Genomic DNA, 20,432 nt, shown 5'->3' with positions numbered 1-20,432 from the left:
GAGACTAACCGTGAGACTTAATTAAATGTTTGACAAGATGCTTTGAAATCCTTCAGTAGAAGCTGCCTTAGTGTAATTAATAAACAGTATGGTTCAGATTCTCCTGCATCCTTAGAGAATCTATGGAAGCAGGCAGGAAGGGCAAGGAATTGATGAGGATTTTCTTGTAAAATTTCTCCATCTTTGAATGCATAGCTTATTTCACTTTAGACAATTAGCTGCAACAGGTTCCCCATTAAAATTGTATGAGTAGGCCCTGCTGATAATGTCTCTCCAGTCTGTCTGCCTTGTACCTTGACTGTAGTGTGATCACTGATTTTTCAGACTGCTGATTCTGTGTTGGATTTTTGTGAAGACAATTTAGGTTTCCTCCTTCTCCTTCAAACTCATTTTTGTTCTTCATTTGATCTTTCTTATCTTTTTTCTGACTGATATGACTCAGAATGTAGACAATATTTTTAATGTAAAGATTGTTAAAATGAGAAGAAATAATTGACTTGAATATGACTTTATCTTTTTTTTAAATGCATCCCAATGTCATCATCCTTTTTTGGCAGCCTATGTGCTGACATACCCACATTTTTGCCTCTCAGTAATGGGGTAGCATTTACATATATATTTCATATATTAGTTTTTTAATTCTTTCTTACTTCTCTGTGAATTATCAATTTTATTTGCCTTGAAATAATTAACTTGTTAGATATACAGTAATTACCTTTGCAAAACATCCATATTCATTGAATTGCAGTATCTTTAAGGGAACCTACCGTTTACAATACAAGCAGTTCTACAAGGAACAAAAGCATTACAAGCAACAGACAAAGGAAAACAGAACAAAGATACTTGTTAGCTGCAGTAAGAGTAGTAAACACTTAGCAGACTAGTAAAGCTTTCTCTAAACTCAGAGAAACTAGCAGCTCAGATGAAATACAGGAGAAAAAAAAAAAAAAAAACAACAACCCCAAACCCTTTTAAGATGGTATATGCCAGAAAAGAACAGTATTTAATACAGTCTTTTGTTACAGAAAAGCAAGTAGCCAAGATATCTCTAGGACAAAAAAGGGCACGATTATTTCTGAAATATATATGTGGCTTCCACAGTGCAGTTGGCTTTGCATCTCCTCTGGTCTCCCTGTAGCCGCTGCCCCCACTGTCTGTTGGGAATGGTCCCTGGCACAAGCTGTTCTCCGGATTGTGCCCTTGCAGTCTGGGAAACTATGACTTGGCACGAGCCAACAAGGGGCTGGGGAGCAAGCAAACAGTCAAGCAAATGGTTGACCAGCTGGCCAGTGCCTGAGCTCGTTTCCTGAACCTATTTTAATTAGGAGCATAGATGAGACCACTGAGATCCACTGCTCAATGCCTGGATTGGAGGGTGCTGCTTAGCCTGAGCCTTTGCATCGCAAAGTAACTGGTTACAAATGTCTGGTAACAAAACCCCTTAAAAAGGGACAATTCACCACTTCTGTTCAGCGAGCACTCTGACTCTTGCTTTTGCAGAATGAGCTGGATTTAAAAAAAAAAAATCAAAACAAATAAACAACCCCGCACAACAAAACCCAAAGAAAACCACTGAATAGTTTTGGACTTAATTCTTCTTTATTTCACATAGGTGATTTAATTCAAACTGGATTAGAGATCTGACCCTTTGGATATTAGGTTTTAAGGCAAAACTCAGTTAAATCAGTGGTAGTTGATCCCATGGATTCTATGGGTCTGAAATGAGCCCTTTTTAAATTTTCTTTTTTTTTTTTTTCCCCCCATTCATAGTGCTGTAATAAATGACTTCTACAAATTAAATATTTATGTTACAATAGAGGTCTTATTTTATCAGGACAGTAATCAACAATCTAGGATGAAATATTATTGTTTTTATGCTAGCAATTGGAGAGCAAAACCAGGATTTTAACTGGGGGGGGGGACGACTACACCATTCATTTTTCTGTCCTGCTGTTCCTGTTTGTCCTGGTTTCAGCTGGGACAGAGTTAATTTTCTTTCTAGTAGCTGGTATAGTGTTATGTTTTGGATTTAGTATGAGAATAATGTTGATAACACACTGATGTTTTCAGTTGTTGCTAAGTCATGGTTATACTAAGCCAAGGATTTTTCAGCTTCTCATGCCCAGCCAGCAAGAAGGCTGGAGAGACACAAGAAGTTGGGAGGGGACACAGCCAGGACAGCTGACCCAAACTGGCCAACAGGGTATTCCATACCATGGGACGTCATGCCCAGTATATAAACTGTGGGGAGTTGGCCTGGGGGGATTGCTGCTTGGGAGCTAACTGGTCTTCGGTCAGCGGGCAGTGAGCAATTGCATTGTGCATCACTTGTTTTGTATATTCCAATTCTTCTATTATTATTGTCATTTTATTATTATAATTATTATTTTCTTCCTTTCTGGCCTATTAAACTGTCTCTATCTCAACCCATGAGGGGTTTTTTTCATTATTCTCTTCCTCCATCCCACTGGGTGGGGGGGGAGTGAGCGAGCAGCTGCATGGTGCTTAGCTGCTGGCTGGGGTTAAACCATGACAGTGTTGTTATGTGGCACTACGGAAATGAAAATCTAAAAAGTTGGTATATGTTCTCATAGGAAAAACAAGTTAGCAGTTTTTCCTGAGTAGCCTTAAATAATCAATACTTAATTATGCAAAACATAATTTATAACATGAAAGCTGTAACTATTGTTTGTGTAATCTAACCAGTCTCATTTTGTTTCTTGTGTGATAGCCCAACAAGTTAATTGCACTTCCTCTTCACATCTGAGTTAAAATATCATATATTCTGCAGCATTTCGAAACTGGCCTCAGTTAAATCAGCATCACTTCTTAGCAATAGCTCCCAATAATTCTGAGATTTGCTCACAGTTCTGTAGAAGTTCCCTTATTGTTATAGTTTTAGAGCTCTCATATCTGCTAATGATGGTTGCACAAGATCTGAGCATCTTCTGGTAGTTTTCCCTATAACTTGTACCCCAGATTATCATACCAAAGGATTTACTAGCGATACAGTGAAGGTGTTTATAGACAATTTAGCAGCAATAGCAGAACAGCAACTTTTCCACAGAGTGAAAAAAATGTATTTGAAGACTCTGGCAACATTCAACATTACATCTTCTCATTTCTTTTCTAAACCTGATGTACTGTTACTCTCTTCAGGTTCAAATTTTGTAGTTCTTTCACAAGTAAAACTGTCTTTGATCTCAAAAGATGAATAACAGTTGCAAAATATCTTCACCTCTGATCTCCTTGGCTTCAGTTCTCTGAATTTTTTCTCTCATTCCTTTCTACCTTGCCATTCCCGAAAGTTGTCTCATCATGTGCTACTTCATCAGGTGCCTTTTTAAGGTGTATGCTAATCTGCAAAAGCACAACTATAAAACATTATGACAGGATGCTGTATTTACAAGTCAGTAATTACCTCACGTTCAAGACTAATCACATCTAGTTTTTGTACATAACTTTTTGTCATTGCATAATATGGAGATACTGGAGGACAGAAATATGAAAAAAAGAAAAGAAAAATAATATAAAAGGGGAAAAATAACATCAAAGACTGGGGGAGAAAGGTGCATTTAATCTTCCTTGGAAAGCATTTAGGCACAAACACATTCCTGTGAAATTGAGCATCCCAGTGAGAACAAGACAGTGCAGTGAAGAGGGAAGATCTTGCCCTGGTTTCTGTTTCACAGTGAGCCTGAGTAAGAAAGGAAGAGACAGTTGATCAGGGAATGGATAACTGCACCAACCACAGGAAAATGCTGCAGGATATCTTATGCTCTGAGAAGTTTCCAGGGAAGTGGTAACATGGCCAGAATTACAATCTGGCTCCGAATCTTGCTTTTTTCATGGAGATTACAAAACTATACAGGCCTTATATAGGTCTCTGTTCTGTTAATTAACAGTTTTATTGTACATCTGAGAGACCATGGACTGGCAGAGCTTCCTAACTCACTTCCATTTATGCAGAAACATATTGCTATTTCAGATTAATGATGCAGAAGTAGTAATTATGTTTTTATAATGGTTTTTGGTGAGATATCAGTTCTCTGTCAAAGAGTAATTTGTATTACAAGATACAGATAGAAACAAATCAGTGACTTGCATACAATTTCTTAAACAAAGGCTATGGTAATTCTCAGGTTACCACAACCTCTGCTGTTTTTTACCAAGAATATCTTTTGTTCATAATTAATTCAGCTTGGTTTTTTGTTTTGTTTTTTTTTTTTCCCAAGAGATTACTTTTTTTCTGCAAATGCACTGAAAAACACGCAACATCCTTTTACATTTATTTAGGACATAAAAATATGTACAATAAATTGGTAGCAGACTTCTTGTCTACATGCTACCCTGCTGATGTTCATTAAGGCAAAATGGGCAAATCTGGATAACCACTATAAAAGTACCATTATTCATTTGGATTGAAAATTTAATTCAAGTTGACTTTAACTCCTGCAAAAATTTGGAAATTAAGTTTTAATCATTCAAAGGTTTGCAGAATGTGAACTTCAAATATACACATTTAAAATTTTCCGGTGCTTGGATGGTATTTAAGTTATATAGAATGCAGAAATCCTTGTCACCATGGGATTACTAAATTGCTGTGTCAGAGCAAAGATACAAAACCAGTTAAATCAGATCAATACTTGATAACACGTTGTATATCTAGGGTAATGAACGTACACAACTATTACTTAGTGTGCATGTAGAGAAAGAAATGTAAGTGCAAACTCTACAACTAAGAAGGAGGTCCTTCTGTATGATACCCCTAGAAATCATATATCAGGCATGGAAAATGGGGAGAAAGGCCTATAGACTGTAACAAGAATGATTATAGAATAGTAAAAATACCTAGATTTCCTAATTGTCCACCTCCAGGATTTTAAAATGTTTGATTGCAAGAAAAATGCACAAAATCTTTGTCAGATTGGTGTTTGGTTTTGGAGAGAAATACGTGAAATTAACTACATACCATTAAATCCCACTTAAGCTTTGTATACACTACTAAGGAGTGCTGGGCAATAGGAGGAAATCTAATGAAAGAAGCTATGATGCTGAGAACCCTTTGTCCACACTATACATATTTCATGAATTTAACTTCAGTCTTCAGTTTTACTCTAGTCTGGTCCTGTGGGCTGAGCAACAGTTAAGAGCTGGAGTGCACTAAGTGTGAACGTGGACCACATATGCTGCTTTAATGTCACTTGACATGAATCCAGTTTGTGTACTCTGTAATTGCTCAGCAGTGTGAACAAAGCATAGTGGGTTGGGACAATTAGTTTTGCTTGGAAAGTGCACCTGAGCCAAACTAGAGTGGCAACATAAATGAACATTTTCATTCTTAGCTCTCTTTTACCAAAATCTTTTGTTTTGATAATTTTATTACCTAGTTTGCTGCTGATCCTGCACTTAGAATTAAAAAAAAAAAAAAGAGGAAAAAACTTACAGCAAACTTCTGATGTGCTTAATACATGATAAAATCACACTTATTTTGATTGATTTAGTAAGGTGGGAACAGCTGAGAAATGGAAAGCTTGTTCTGAATGTTCTAAACAATCAATTTGCTTGGCACAATGTGATATGATGTCATTTACTTAAACTAAATGACGAGCTTGTGAGGGGTGTTTTGTCTGAGGTGGTGTGTACCAGTGAGTCCAGATGAAACTGATGAAACCTGTGGGTGGCCAACATCTGTCTCCATACTTACCATGCCTACCACATAGTACCTGTCAAGCACTGTATTGTCTCAATACCTGGATGGAAAGTGGCCTCCTATCTCTGTCAGGTCACAATACTTTCTGTTGCGACAGAACTTAAGTAAATGGGATACTTTGATGGCTCAGCTGCAATAGCTTCCTTTTCCACTTAGCCTTCCTAGGACTCGGTAGAGGTGATGATTCTGCTTAGTCATAGAGCTACTATCTGAACGTGTCCTGCCACTGCTTTGGAGGCTACTGTGGGAAGAGCCATGGTGATAGGAAGGAGATGGTGGCCTTCTTGGAATGGGGACTGTGAGGTTTGCTTTGTCTGTCACTATGGAATTGCATTCATTTTATGTTCAGAGCATGGCTCTCAGGAGCTTTATTGACATTGCAAACCTCCAATCAAAGTAGGGAAAATAATGATGTAGTTGTTAAAAAACATTTTAGGAAAAGCAACCATTCCTATTGATTAACAGGCAATTTTAACATACTCAAGGTAGAGGATATTCTTTTTTGATCCATGGGTATCTGAAACAATTTCATACTGCTTAATTGTTTTGGTATTTTAATCATATCTTTTGCTTTATCTATGAATTGGTAGCTGTCAAATTCTAGGAGCTTTTAGAAAGTCATAATTTTTTGTATGACAATAACAATTTTTCATATTATCACAACTAAATTGTAGCCTTTTCAGACTGTTAAGTTACTAAAACATAGAAGCCACTTCGTCATTGCCAGTGACAGATGAAGTCCAAATGCCAATCATTTGGGCAACTGCTAAACAATATTTGCCTACTGTTCATTGGTGATGAGAAATTTCACTGGGAAACTTGCAGTGTCTGCAGCAAGACTCTAATGAGATAGCAAGAAAATGCAGCTCTCTGCAAAAAAGCTCTGCTTCTTTTCCTTTTTATTTTGTTAGTCCATTTATTGTAGTATTTGAGTCACTTAGTGGGCTAATACGTTCATTTTGAATTCATTGCCTACCACAAGCTTCGCTGAAGTTTACAATCCTCAAAATAGTCAATTCTCAATTACTTGGAAGACCAACACTCTCCATGAAAGTGTAGCAAAAGGTAATTTTCCAAATCAGAGCTTTTACACTAATGAATTCTATAGAAAAAATAAATATACTTAATCTGGAGTCTTGTGTTGTTTTGCCAGAAAATGAGTGGATGAAAAGGGCATAATAAGTCATGTAACCTCATTCAAGCAGCAGGTCATGATCTTTTTCTAGCACTGAAGAGTGTGATAGAGAATGGGACTGATAGGATGCGTTGTGTTTCAATGAACTATTTCTCCAAGTTACTGCCATCGCTTGATAATGACCACTTAATATGTCTTCTAGTATTGGTCAACAAGGTAGGATAGTTTTGGGGTACACTTCAAATTTCACTTACAGAATGCATCTAGGAGAAGCCTTTCTGCCTCCTTTGAGATGTTTTGCCCTGAACTGCTTCATATGTGGGAAAAGGTTCCTTACTCAAGTTGTATTTATATACTAAAACTTCATTTTATGAAATTTAGAATAATTACAATATTTGTCACTTTCACAGTTAAAGGATTAGTCCTTCTGGAAACTCTAAGCCTTTATAGAGAGCCAAGACATAAGCAAGTGGAATATTGCTATAGCTACTGTTTCAGTTATCAAGCAACAGTATGAACACTGTGGATTTGAAGATCTTTTCTCTGACTAAATTAGTAGCTTATTTGTCCTTGGGTGTCTTACAGTTTCCTGTGAGTAAGAAAAATATTGTTTCATCTAAATCTATGCTGAAGGGATAGCACTGCATTTGGAATTGTTCCAGGATTTGAACTCTTTGGTGATTTTATTTCCTTTAGTTCAGAAAACCAAATTAATAAGGTTATGGTTTTAAGAATTCGTCTCAGCTCCTGGAATGATGAATCTGCTATCTCTGCCCTGGTTATGTGATTCCTTTCTGAAATCACTCTGGACCTCAAACTTATTTTTTAGAAGGGCTTGACTGCAATTCATTTGTTTGGTTTCAGCTGGATTTTGTTAAAGTTGAAATTCAGAGATTCATGTGGGTAGCTCTGTGGATGCATTTCAGTGCTGAATCTCTCTGATGTAATTTTTCCATTATTTGTCATCTTTGGAAACATTGTATTTCAGTAACAGCTTTTCTGACTTGTTTCCAATCCATGTTTTCATTCATCTCTGTGTAATACAGTTGCTGTGTTTAGAACCACAAAAATAACTGTAGTTTCTCTTCTACATACAAGAGTTCAGTTATCGCAAAGAAAACTAGTACTGTTAGAACAGTAGAAGTCATGAACTATGCAACTGCACAATGTGAGGTACTGCTGGAAAAGACTATCCAGGTACTTTGACCTCCTGTGATGCAGACATAATATCTGGTATTTAAAGAAAAGAAAAATCCAGATTGTATTGTATTATTTCCCATAATGGGGGGAAAAAACCCCACAGGTGCTATGACTCACACAGCACTCGGGTTATTCTCCATTTCCAGTATGCCTAGAGCTCTGAATGTCTCTGGATGGCACTCTTTACCTATGTTCCTACTGAAATGATTAGCTCCTGTAAATATCAGGTCTTGTTAAGTGATCAGCCAAAGTGCAAGAGCTCTTGGCAGCTCAAATCAAACAGAATTAAATCTAAATTGGTTACTGTCAAGAAATTTGCATTAGAAGAAAACAAAATAGGTATAGTGTAAGATTATATAATTATAATAATCAAGAGAAATCAGACATGGAGAAAAAGGATGGATTTTATGAAAAATTATCATCAATCAAAAAAATGAAGAACAGTATTGAAAGTACTGATTCAAATTTAGCTTGAGGAGGAAGTTTTATAGTGACTGGAAAATCTTTATCTGCATCATCATTTTTTGACATTCAATCTGGTATAATAACCTGGTAATTAAACTACAGGAAAGGTAGCAGTTACAAGGATGTTAATAGCCATATAGTGATTCCAAACTTTGACTGCATTTTTGTATTGGAATATTCTTTTCCTGCAAGGTGTGGTTTTTCTTTTTGCAGATTGTGAATTGGTAAAGGGAAGTTGTGCTTAGCCTTTGACAAATAAATAGAAGCTATCTGTTGGTTTAGAATGACTCACATTTGTTCTAAATGTAATGGGAAAACCTCATAGATTTTAGGCTAGTTTGCACTAATTTAGAGTCTGACACTTTGTTCTAGAACTTCAGGAAGTATTAAGAAAATATACAGAAACTAGAAGAAGGTAGAAACAGCAAGTATTGATTAATTGAAAAGTTAATATGTAAAATGTTTAGGGTGAATAAGATACTAATTGTTCATTTAAAAATTTTAGAACACAGGAAAAGGCATGAGAACTGAAAAAGTTCTAAAAAAGGCAAAGGGCGTGAAAAACAGATTCTATAGAAATTTTGTTGTGTGGTCTGATGGGAGCTAGAGTGGCCCCATAAAGGCCACTCAGGATGGATAGAAATACTGTAATTTTTCTCTTTGGCACTGTTAAAAATTTGTCAAATTATGTTTTCAGTTGGGCTTCAATGGTCACCTTGGATATTTATTGTTCTTCTCCCTCCACACATTAAAATAGCTATATTCATACCCCTCCATGGATTCACATCTTCCCTAAAGTCTATACCAAGCTGAAAGGAGAATATAATGAATTAACATGGGCTATAAACTTAGCAATGGAGTACCAATTTACATCTCTAACTTTACCACGCTGTTTACAGAATGTATGTCCTGTGAAATGGAACTTAGTAGAAGATGAGTTGGTTTGAAGGCAGTTAATGTGAGAATGAAGAAATGTTAGAAGGAAGAAATAAATGCTTTGAAGAGTTAAAGAATTTGCCTACTATGCCTTCAGGTGATGGCATTTGCTTCCAAGAACTAAGACTACTGTAGTTCTGGTGGCATGTTGATGTTCTCATTTCCTCTGGATATTTGAAGTTATCTAAAGTGCTACCGTCCAAGTTCAGCAAGCATAAAGTCCATCCCATGAAGAGCTGACATAGCGTTCCAGAAGACTGCGTTTTTGCCTTTCTGAGTGTAGAAAAAATGGCCACAAAGAAAGGCCCTACTTCAGCAGGTTGTACAGCAGCACCAATTTCATGATCTAATAACCTGAAGAGAGCATTATACACTTGCGCTAGGCACCCTACATTAACTTTTCATTTTCTGTTTCATGCAAGCCACAGTGCAGATGTTGATCTATCACCTTTCTAATGGGGTAAGACTACGCCAGCTCATATGCTGATTTAGGTCCTGTGGCCCACTGTGGCAGCTTTGATCGTCCAGTACCTTATTAGTAGCCAAACAAAAACTGGTTTATTGCTTCTGGGGCTCAATAGCTAATGCAGAATAGGAGAGATGAGAAGGGTTGTTACCTTTTTAATAGCAGGAATGACACCAAGAACACTGTCACAAAAGAAATAGGGGAGAATCCTAGGTATTTTGGAACCATGTTTTTATGATTCATTAATTTTTCCATTGAAATCTTTCTCAAAAGAGTAAAATAAGGGGTGGGGGGTGGAGGTAAGTGCCAAAGGTAAAACATAGCAGCTTACCTGAAAACAACAGCCGACAGTTTAAATGTAAATGTAAGATTGCATTGCCTACACGTTTAGAAGAGGAAGTAATTTATGGTGAATGGATGTGGGAAGCTTCAACTGTGGTTATGCTGGAGACATTAATCTCTCTCTCTGGATAGCCAAAATCAGAAACAGTACACTTAATTGTGGCTTATACCTAGTGGTTTTGATACCTTTGGAAAAAGGCATCAAAAAATAATTCATAGACAGACTTCACAAAATGAAAAAAATATTTATTCACTGTTTTCCTGGTTTAAGTTTGTTGAAATTACATCTTGGCTATAGGTAAAATACTTATTCACTGTTCCATGCCTTAATTTTTAACTTTAACTATATCTTTCCCAATTTAGATCCAATGTCAAGGTTGAAACCCTGTGCTACACTCATTAAAAATTTGCAAAAGATTTTCTAATTTCCTTGTACTCTGCTGACAATCTCATTAATGCTATGAAAAAAACCCCATGATCTCTGCTTCCAAATTCTAATTTAATCACATAAAATTACGTCTTAAATGAAAGATGCAAACCAGATAACACAAAAGAAGAATAACAGTACTCTGTAATTCATTTCACCACTGAAAATGAAAATGCAAACATCTAGCAGGTGTTATCTCATTGGTAAATATTAAAATAAAATGAGAATTTTGTTTTCTTTTAAGGGGAAACAATAAAAATACTAATACAGAGTCAAGCAACCCACTGTGGATTCCATCAGTTGATTGCCTGAATAGTGTTGCTTTCTTTATCTTTTTAGAGATTCAACACACTGTGCATAAAGTCATTGTGTCTGTGAGCATGGAAGAGTACAATTTCCAACTAAGATTTTATGGGGAAGTTAGGTAGGTGATATCTAATAAGCCAGGAAGAAATTTGGGTAGAAGATACCTACTCTTGCAAAAAGTACTGCAGGATTGTTAAAGAGAACGTGCTGTCAAGACTTGTTATATATTTCATTCCATAGCACCTCCAGGAGCATGACTATAATAGAATGTTAGCTCAGATCTGAGTCATATCTCCTACTGAATTACCATCTTCATTTCCTGCCAGACACAAGTCTTTTATACAGGTGTCCATCAAAGGGCTATTTTGATGTGATTACATGCAAGATTAACCTTGCATGTAAGATGATTTTATTTAGTCATCTCTCAATATAAAAACTAAGCAAGGTTCATAATAAGTTTAAAACAAATATTGCTTTTGAAACAACAATTAAAAGCATGTGCCTCTTATGAAGGCCAAAATAAGATCAATGTCTCTTGCAATTTAAGAGCATGACAAAAGCAGTGAGTTTAAATGCGGAGGGTTTCAGTGTTAAGGCTTCGAATATCAGAGCCGAGGAACTAGTTGCACATTTTCCATTATACTGACTAGAAAATGTAGGGTTACATATACTTTCAGAGTTCCAGTCTGCATTCTTAAATAGGAATTACAATGTTATACACAAATTATAAGGGACAATGCAATAGACTGTCAGCAGTGTTAATTTCCAACATTATAGCTATTTGGCTTCAGTTGGGTTCTTAATGCTATTTAAATAAATACAGTTCCTTCCCCACCTTCCATGTGATTCTTCCTGCTGCAAAAGAGCCTTTTGTTTAAAAAACTTCCCAATGATTACAGAACACATTTATTTATTATTCAGATGGTTCATTTATTAAGAATAAATAATTTAAGTATATTTTCTTCTGTTTAATTAACACATTAGCTGTTGCGGCATATATGGGAAGTAATGTTTATATTTATACTAATTTCTCAAGCTGTTTGTTCTGTTCTACTTGACGGCCACCCTACTTACTTATTAAAAGCTCCTGACCTGAATAAGTCTCTAGAGAAATGCTTGCAAAATTTAGAGAGGAAATGGAACCTGCGGTGGCAGTAGCAAAGTGCTACATCATTCTGTTCAGGTTCTCTAATGTTCAAGGCAAGTTTAAACCCGTGGAGCAAAAGAGCAAATAATCAGGAGGGCCCTAGGCCCAGTTCAAGCTTGTTGTAAAGAGCCATAAATTACATCAGTGTCATTGCTGCTGCATTTGGCACACATAAAAAACATTACTTTATATGACTAGCAAAACCAAATTTTACTTCCATTCTATTGAAAAAGTGGATACTTATTTCTCTACTTGATTGTAATACCAGACTTTTATGTATCATATTAAAACGCATGCTCTATAATCCTATCTTCTAAATCTATTTTCTTTAAAATGGCATATATGCTCTTCTCCCTTTTGTTTTCCCAACAGGAAAACATATTGCCATTTTCTTTGGTAATGCATGAACTTCTTCTGAATATAATTAGATCTAGATTCCCGTGGTGTACTTTTTTTTTTTTTTTTTTCTTTTTTACTATATACAAAGTTTAACATTGTTTGAATCATGGCTTTAGGCACCCAATCAGATTATGTGCTTCCCATTTTTGGTGTTATGCAAACATAAAGCAATGTCTTAAAATAAAGCAATAAAGAACAGTGAACCTTAGACCTTGATCCTATAATGAATGCTACAATGGGCTTTGCTATAGGATCTGAATTATGTGCATTTATGTACTGAAATCTTTTGTATGGATGACAAAGTGACTTTTATAATGTTGAAAGAGAATCTTCTTTTACGATTTCCTTTATTTTTTATGCTTAAATTGTGTTTTAATTAATGGAGTGTAATACACTTAACAACAGCATAATATCACTTTGTATCTGAATATTACTGCTAAGCTATCTCTTCTTTATTACTTAGAAAAACTGATGTTCACCATGATATTATTAACTTTTATTCAGAAAATGTGATCATCATGATAGTTAAAACTCCCAGCTAAATATCCTGATAATCATGAGGTAGGATTGACCATGACCTTAGAGCTACCCAGATTTCTTCAGCAAACCCTGTCAGCGTTAAATCCCCCCCTCCAGCAGTATCTTGAATCCACACTAGGGAAATTACAATAAAAATAATCTTTACATCTCTAGACTCAAATGGATCTTTCTGATTGACTGCCTCTGATGCCAGGTCCGTGTCAATAACTCTCAGTGAATGCATGGCTATGACCTTTTCCCCCTTGTTTTAGAATTTCTATTTTACAAGACCAATAAAACATGTCAGAACAAAGTGGTGTTTCTAGACATGTGAATGGATGGATCTCAGGTCAGAGGTAATCCTTCAGCAATGTCCTGTTTGGGACTATATAATACATTTCCCTACTGTAATGGTTCTGTCACGGATGTACATAAGCAAAAATGGAAAGATAACACTCCTTCAATTACACAATGATTAGACAGAAAGAATAAAATGAGTAAAGGATTTTCAACTTGCTTTCTTAAACCCTAGTAAAGGCTGTAGAAGTTAATGGACACTGGTTGCAAAGCAGCATAATATGTAGGACTTAATGGCAATTATTTACTTTAAATTTCTGCATAGTGCTAGTTCATCATTATTGTTTGTAAATATTTCTATCCATCTATATCCATCACTTGTATAAGACACCACCAGAAGACTGTAGAACACCCAGGGTGTCATGTCAATAAACAAATACAATCAGGTAAAAAGGAGAACAGTTTTTGATTCAGGTACCAGACCTGAAATTAGTTTTTGATTCTGACACCAATCTAATGTTATCTCTTGGTGAAGTTTCTTCATCTTTTGTACTTCAGCTCCCTGCCTGTGGAATGGGGTAACGTTTGTTCCTTTTCATTTATGTCATCTGTCTTTTTATTTAGACTATAAGTTGGCTGAGAAGAGACATGCATCTTGCTGTACAGCATCTACCTTGCAAACCCACTTTCTAGATACCACCACCAAATCTGTTACATTATGGGTTGTTAATAATAGGTTAATACTTAAAAAGCAATATTTTCCAATTTTACCTTCCTCAAATTCTTGCTAGTTCACTGTATGAAGATACCCTCCTCTGAATTATGTTGCTGTGTTTATATGCATGCTATTTCAATGTTTTAGTTTATAGGTCACATTTCTAACCTTTCAGAAAGTGGGATGTCGCATTATGGACTTCTGTTGCTGCTTGCCATGTAGCTTTTTTAAAAAAAAATTTAAGAAACTAAATTCCAATAGATTTTAAAATTCCTTCCATGCCTTTGGACTCTTTGTCAATCCAACCGCTATAAATGTGGATGATTTGGGCCAGGATCACATGGATTTACGCTGTAATTCCCATCCATGTTGATAGTTAAACCTCTCTGTGCTATATTTAGTATTTGCCTCCAGGTAACGGATGCTTCAGCACTCAGCACAGCAGTGCACCTTTAAAGAAAATCAGCTGCAGTGTACATGGCTGGTTTCACAAGACAGGTAGTGGTGTGCTCTCAGCTGGGTGTCAGGAAGCATGGTCAAGCTTTGTACGGTATACTGAAAGTGCTTTTGAGCTGTTTGCAGGAAACCCTTACTGTGCATAAGTAGCAAACATTGTTTTGGAACATTTAACACTTTGGCGATGGAGGAGTTTCCTTCTGGCTAACAGAAGTGACTTATAATAGCTGAATTCCTCATCAAAAAATCTTGTCCTGTAGAAACATAAGAAACAGCTGCATGGTGGCAAAAATGATTCTTCCTGTGCATAGCTGTCTTGTAGGCCAAATTATTTTAGTGCTGATTTTCCCTAATTTTTCTTTATGCCTGTTCCATTCCAGCTCACAATAGAGATTACAGGAAAGCAGATTCCATAACTAATTAGAAGACCAACCAAAAGGAGCATTATAAATTTGTCCCAACCGGTGTAACTTGAAATTTTTTTGTCTGGATGAAGTGGAAGAAGTCTTGCTCTTTAGTATCCGTTATTCAGCTAACACTCCTACCATTTCGTTAGAGCAGCCTGAACTTGTTCTCCGTCAGAATGACAACCCTCACAAAGTCAAGTGGTAACAAGCATATGTTAGAGTTGTGATTCTGTTGTACTTGCTTTCCAGAGTTAGGTGGCTTTGATGAGCAATTTATGGGATAGAGCACAAATAAGACAACAGTTGAAGCAGTGAGGGGACGTTGCAGGGCATAAGTTACCCTGCAATCATTCCTTGTAGCTCTCACAGCTTGCACAGCTTGCATGTAGCTAATATCTTACAGCTAGTATAGTTTATACCCTTATAGTGAGCGTCCTCGCATTTGCCTGTGTTTTCCTTCCGGAACATCTCAGACCTCAGCTGTCCTGAATACGAGTCTCACCTGGGCATAGTTTCTGAGACCCCACCACACACCTTTCCTTGCCTTCGCAGCCCCCTCCCACCTCCACCCTCGCCAGTGCGGTCTCCATCTCTTCGGGTTCAAGTCTTGCCCATTCCTTGTTCATTCTGCACTTTACCAAAACCTTTGCCGTTCGTCCTCTTCCTCCAATGAAATCATTTCACATTCTCTTCCTTCTCTTCCCAAGCTTTCTTCCTACCTCGGGTTTCCAAGGTCTCCTATTCCTCCTGCAAATTTCCTAAACGGTTGCTTTGCCGTCTCTGGCCTGTTCCTTTCTTCCAGCCACCGCTTCGGCGTCTTCCTGCCCTGCTGCCCTTTGCATCCTCCACCAAAGCCTTGTTTCCTTCCTCTCTCGTTGCCTGCCGTTCTCCGCGTCCTTTCTCCCATCCCGCTGACCTCTCCCGGGCCCACTGCCCCCTTTCTCGGTTGCCGGCTCGCCCGCTCCCACCCGGCCGGGGCTGCTCACAGCCCTGCCCTGCCCACGCCACCCGGAATCCCGCCCGCGGGGGGCGGGGGGAGACGACACCTGCGCGAGCAGGTGCGCGAGGCCGCCCCGCCCCGCCCCGCTCTCCTCACAGCCGGGCCTGGCGGCGGCGCTGCCCCCTCGGCGGAGCCCCCCCCCCCCCGCTCATGAATATTCATGCCTCCCCTCCCCGTGACGTCGCCGCGGTCCCGGGGCGGGAGCCGGAGCCGCCCCGGTGCTGGCAGTGCGGGCGAATGACGGAGCGGCGGCAGCAGCCTCCGCCCGCCTCGCCTCGCCTCGCCGACAGCCGCCGCCGGAGCTGCCGCGCAGGGCGGCGTGTCGCGCGCGGAGGGCCGGCGCCGCGGCGGGGATGCGGCGGCGCTGCTGCTGGGGGCCGGCGGCGCTGCTGCAGCTGCTGTTGCTGCTGCTGCTGCTGCTGGGGCCGGGCAGCCTGCTCGCCGCCAAAGGCAGGTAGCGCGGCGGCCCCGGGGCGAGCGGGAGCGGCGGGGCGGGGGCGCGGGTGCCGCCGCTAGCTCAGCCAGCCAGCCCGCCCGCCCGCGGACGGCGCCCAAGTACTTCGGCGGCTGGGCGGTGGGGATGACCGCGGTGCTGGAGCCCGCGGCGGGGGGAGCGCGGCCGGCTCGCCGCTCTGCCGCGGCGTCTGAGAGGAGCCGGCCGGGGCGGACGGCGCGGCCCTCCCCGGGGAGGCGGCGGAGCAGAAAGTTTGGGGGGGGACGAGAGGCTGCGCGGGGCTGGGGGCCGCGGCGCTGGCGGCTGCGCCCGGGCCGCTTCCTCGGCGGGCGGCGGCGGGTCAGCGGGTGCCCGACAAACTGGTTGCCAGCTACTTTTCCGGGCGTGCCCGTCGGCGGTAGGGGCGCCGGCAGCGGCCGAGGTGAGCGGCAGGTGCCGCTCCCGGTGCGGGCCGTGCTGCGGGGCCGCTCCGGGAGTCCGGCGCGGGTGGAAGCCGCGGCTCGGCGGATCGCGCGTAGGCTGCGGTCTCCTGCTTCTGAGTAAACGGTCAGGAAGGGCTGAGAGGAGGGAAAGGGCAGAAGACGACCGTAACTATCGAGTTTTCCGGGAGGCCGCGGCGTCGGGCCGTCCAGAGCATCCCCAGTCCGCTGTCTGCTTCCCCATTTACCCCACTGCTCGTAAGGAAGCGCAGGTTGTCGCAGGTTTATTGAAACTTACTGCTCTGCAGTGCTACCCCTGCGCGGCTCTGGTAACCCGTAGCCTCCCAACGCAAGGGTTGCCCGTTCAAAAAGGCTCTGGTCTCCCAGGTGTCGGGGTCTTCTTTCCTTCGGTTGTTTTCTTTTCCCTTGGCATTGTTTTCTTGCAGGTCTGGTCTGACTTTCCAGCCCCAAGTTTTAAAAACTTTGTTTTGAGAACTCTGCCTCAGGTTATTTTATATTATTTAAAAGCAGTTCTATTCTTTTTACTTTTATACGAAGCTTTACCTTTTATTTTATTTGTGCATGTGTGTGTGAGAGAGAGAGAAGGGAAAACTTAAGTGTTTGTTTGGGTTTTGTTTGTTTGCTTTCTTAAAAAAATCCCAAACCTCCGTGAGTCCTAACTTTGAGAGGAAACTGATTCTTTCCAGCAAACATTGCCTTAACCTTCTTTAGATTAACCTGTATGAATAGCAGAAAGTAACTATAGGAAATGAATTGCTACTTCTGTTACTAACCCAAGGTATACCTTGAGGTCCTGGTGGGATACAGTGTTTTCTGCACAGATTAACTGTGTGATATAACAAATAACACGGCACATCTTGATGGGGGGGGGGGGGGGGGATTATTTTCCTCCTGGTTACTTTCTTATGTATTTCAAGGTAATTATCTCCTTTATATGGATCTTTTCTTCAGACAAGCACGCAAGTTTTTAGTTCATGGCAGTCGTCTTTTTAAATGCTGTAGGTAGTTCATTAGACAAATCGGAGCTGTGTTCTTGTTGGGTTCTGCTTTGTATTTGACCACTGGAGGGCTGCAAAGAGCATTCTTAGATAACAGTAGCCACAATTTACCAGTATTTAAAAATAGGCACTTTAAGGGTATTTATATTGATATTTAAGCGCTTTAAGTTTTCACTTACTACTTGACATACTTTGTTTCTTAAAGTTAGATACCATCAGAGACTGTAATGCAGGATTAGTAAGTGAATTAACATCTTGGCACTGTACGCAGTTAGTATCTGATGTACTTACCTCTGCGGACTCTTTCTTTTTTTTTTCTCCCTACCTGATCAGTAGAGAAAAGAAAAAAGGGTTTATTTCAATAAGAATCTGCTGCTGCTTTCTCCTTGCTCTGTATTTTTTCTACAGGGTGCAAATTTTCGTTCAAAAGGCATTTTGTGGGTATCTCACATATACAGTTGAGAAGCTTGGTACTCTAACCATAAACTTCATTTTTAGCTTGAAGGTGGGTGCTTTCAGGTTGGAGGTGCAGGTAGGATGTAGCGTGTACAAAGCTCCTCTGGTGCTTAAAGCATCCTGTTGTAGAGAGTAGCAAAGACAATCTAAGATAATGATTTCAAATCTCATCCTATCTCATCTACTTTGCTGTGCTCTGCTGCTCCTCGTTTTAAAATCAAAACCACTACCACCACCCCCTTTCCCCACATGTTTTTGAGGATGTCGAGAAGGATTGCAGAAAACAGTCCTGGTTCTCACCATTCACTCAGTAGAAAATAACAATTTCTTTCACAAAATATCTCTAGGCTGCAAAAAGTGTTTACTCTCCACAGAAAGGAAAAAACCTTAACTCTCTAAAGTTTTCCATGGAAAAACAAGTATAAGAGGTAATGCCAGAATATTTAGTAGGTGGTCAGTTGCAGAACTTAATCTGTATTAAATATTCATATGCAATTTGTGGCTTTGTTAGCTTTCTAGCAGCTTGTTGACCCTGGGATCTTTAGCATAGGTTCCAATAAAATCACTGTTTTGGACAGAAAAATGGTTTCTTTAAAATATTTTCAAACAGCTTTGGTCAAGAAGACAGAGAGGCACACTTTCTGGATTATTGGAATTGCATTAATGATACCTGAAAATTGTGTGGACAGTCTCTTATGGTCTTCAGTTATGTAAAATAGAATATGCTGAAGAGTAAGGTTTTTTTATTATTATTATTTTTTTTCCCAGTACATTCAAAATTCATAGGTGCATGTGGTCGCAGGCAGGGAGGAATTCTACCTGCAGCATTTCACTTTCTCTTTCTGTCTCTCCACAAATCTATGCATAAGGCTGATCTCTTAAATTATTTATTATCTTATGCTAGTATATACTATTAAACTACTTGGTGAAGTCCTAAAAAGGTTGCCATATCCAAATTCCTTGTGAGACCCAATTAGTCAACCTTTCAAGTTTGACTGTATTGAGCTTCATCATTAACATAAACATAATTTTAATCTTAATTTTTAAGTACAGCTGAAATGATCTGAATAACTAAGAATATTTTATTCCAATTAAATTAATTACATGGGCAAAACTTGAAATCTTAGTCATTCAGGACATTTCCAAATCAATGGAACATTCAGTCCCACTTGGCAAGTCTATTATGTGAATACATCTGATATGACTATCAGCGGTAGAAAAACAACTAACCCAGGGAGACAGCCAGCGTATTCTGTGTAAAAGCTTAAAGCCTGGGGGGGGGGGGGGGGAAGAAATTGAAGGAAAATCTTTGAGAACATGCTAGACAGATCCCGGTGTCTGAATTTTTCCACATAACCCTATGGTTTCTTGTAATTTTTTTTTTTCATAGTAGATAATAATGAAGTACTTTTCCATATCAGCTCAAAGGAGAGAGATAAAAAAATAAGAACCTTCTTTTAATCCTCATCCAAAATACATGAGAAGTAACATTTGGCACACTGCTTAGGTCAGAAGGTGGGGGATGAAGCAGTATGGCTTTCTGTTGATGGTGCTTTCTGTAGCTCACCAAGAAACCCTGGAAAAGACGTGTAAATGGTTTCATATTTCCGTTTTCTCATTGATAAATGGAGATAGGAATATTCCTTTTCAGGAATGCTCCTTTTTTATTTTTTTTAAGTGTTTTGATGGAAAAGCAATTCATGAAGACTGACTCTTCTGTCTCATAGGATAAAAGATTTGTCTGATTATGAAGTCTGGGTGTCAAGATAATGAAATGATTCAGAGGTCTCAAAAGACAATCAGAATATTTGATAACTGCTTTAGTATTCAGGTATTTCAGCATAGAAGACTGACAACTATATTTAAGTTGTCATTACAAAGCTAAAAAATGTTTGCCAGCCATAATCGTATTGTTACCAATTTTAATTGCATAATTTGGAAGGCTACCAAAACTGGGAATCTAAGAGCTTCAGAGCTTTTGAAATGTATTTCAATTGTAAGCAAAGTGTGTGCCACTTAAAGAACACTCTGGAAGGTATGTCTTTTGTCACCAAACATTAAGTGGTGTGAGAGCAGTGTGGAGTTGTAGTTTCATTACTTTTTTTTTTTTTTTTTCCTTGAAGTGACAGCCCTTGCAGTTCTAAGGCAGTATCT

At 39.3% G+C, this 20,432-nt stretch overlaps 1 protein-coding gene across 2 annotated transcripts in view; it reads left to right on the top strand.

The window, feature by feature from the left end:
• Positions 1-16,124: 16,124 nt before the first annotated feature.
• Positions 16,125-20,432, top strand: part of CLSTN2 (calsyntenin 2) — a 421,974-nt gene continuing 417,666 nt past the window's right edge. Inside the window, exon 1 of one of the 2 annotated variants that reach the window (XM_030028229.1) lies at positions 16,125-16,384. In XM_030028229.1, coding sequence (XP_029884089.1) covers positions 16,168-16,384 — 217 coding nt within the window. In that variant the 5' untranslated portion in view covers positions 16,125-16,167. The remainder of the gene's footprint in view (positions 16,385-20,432) is intronic. The other variant, XM_030028230.1, reaches the window with a different exon arrangement.

Source organism: Aquila chrysaetos, chromosome 10, assembly GCF_900496995.4.
Source record: "Aquila chrysaetos chrysaetos chromosome 10, bAquChr1.4, whole genome shotgun sequence".
NCBI classification, from domain to species: domain Eukaryota; kingdom Metazoa; phylum Chordata; class Aves; order Accipitriformes; family Accipitridae; genus Aquila; species Aquila chrysaetos.
This window is presented reverse-complemented; position numbering and strand designations above follow the sequence as displayed.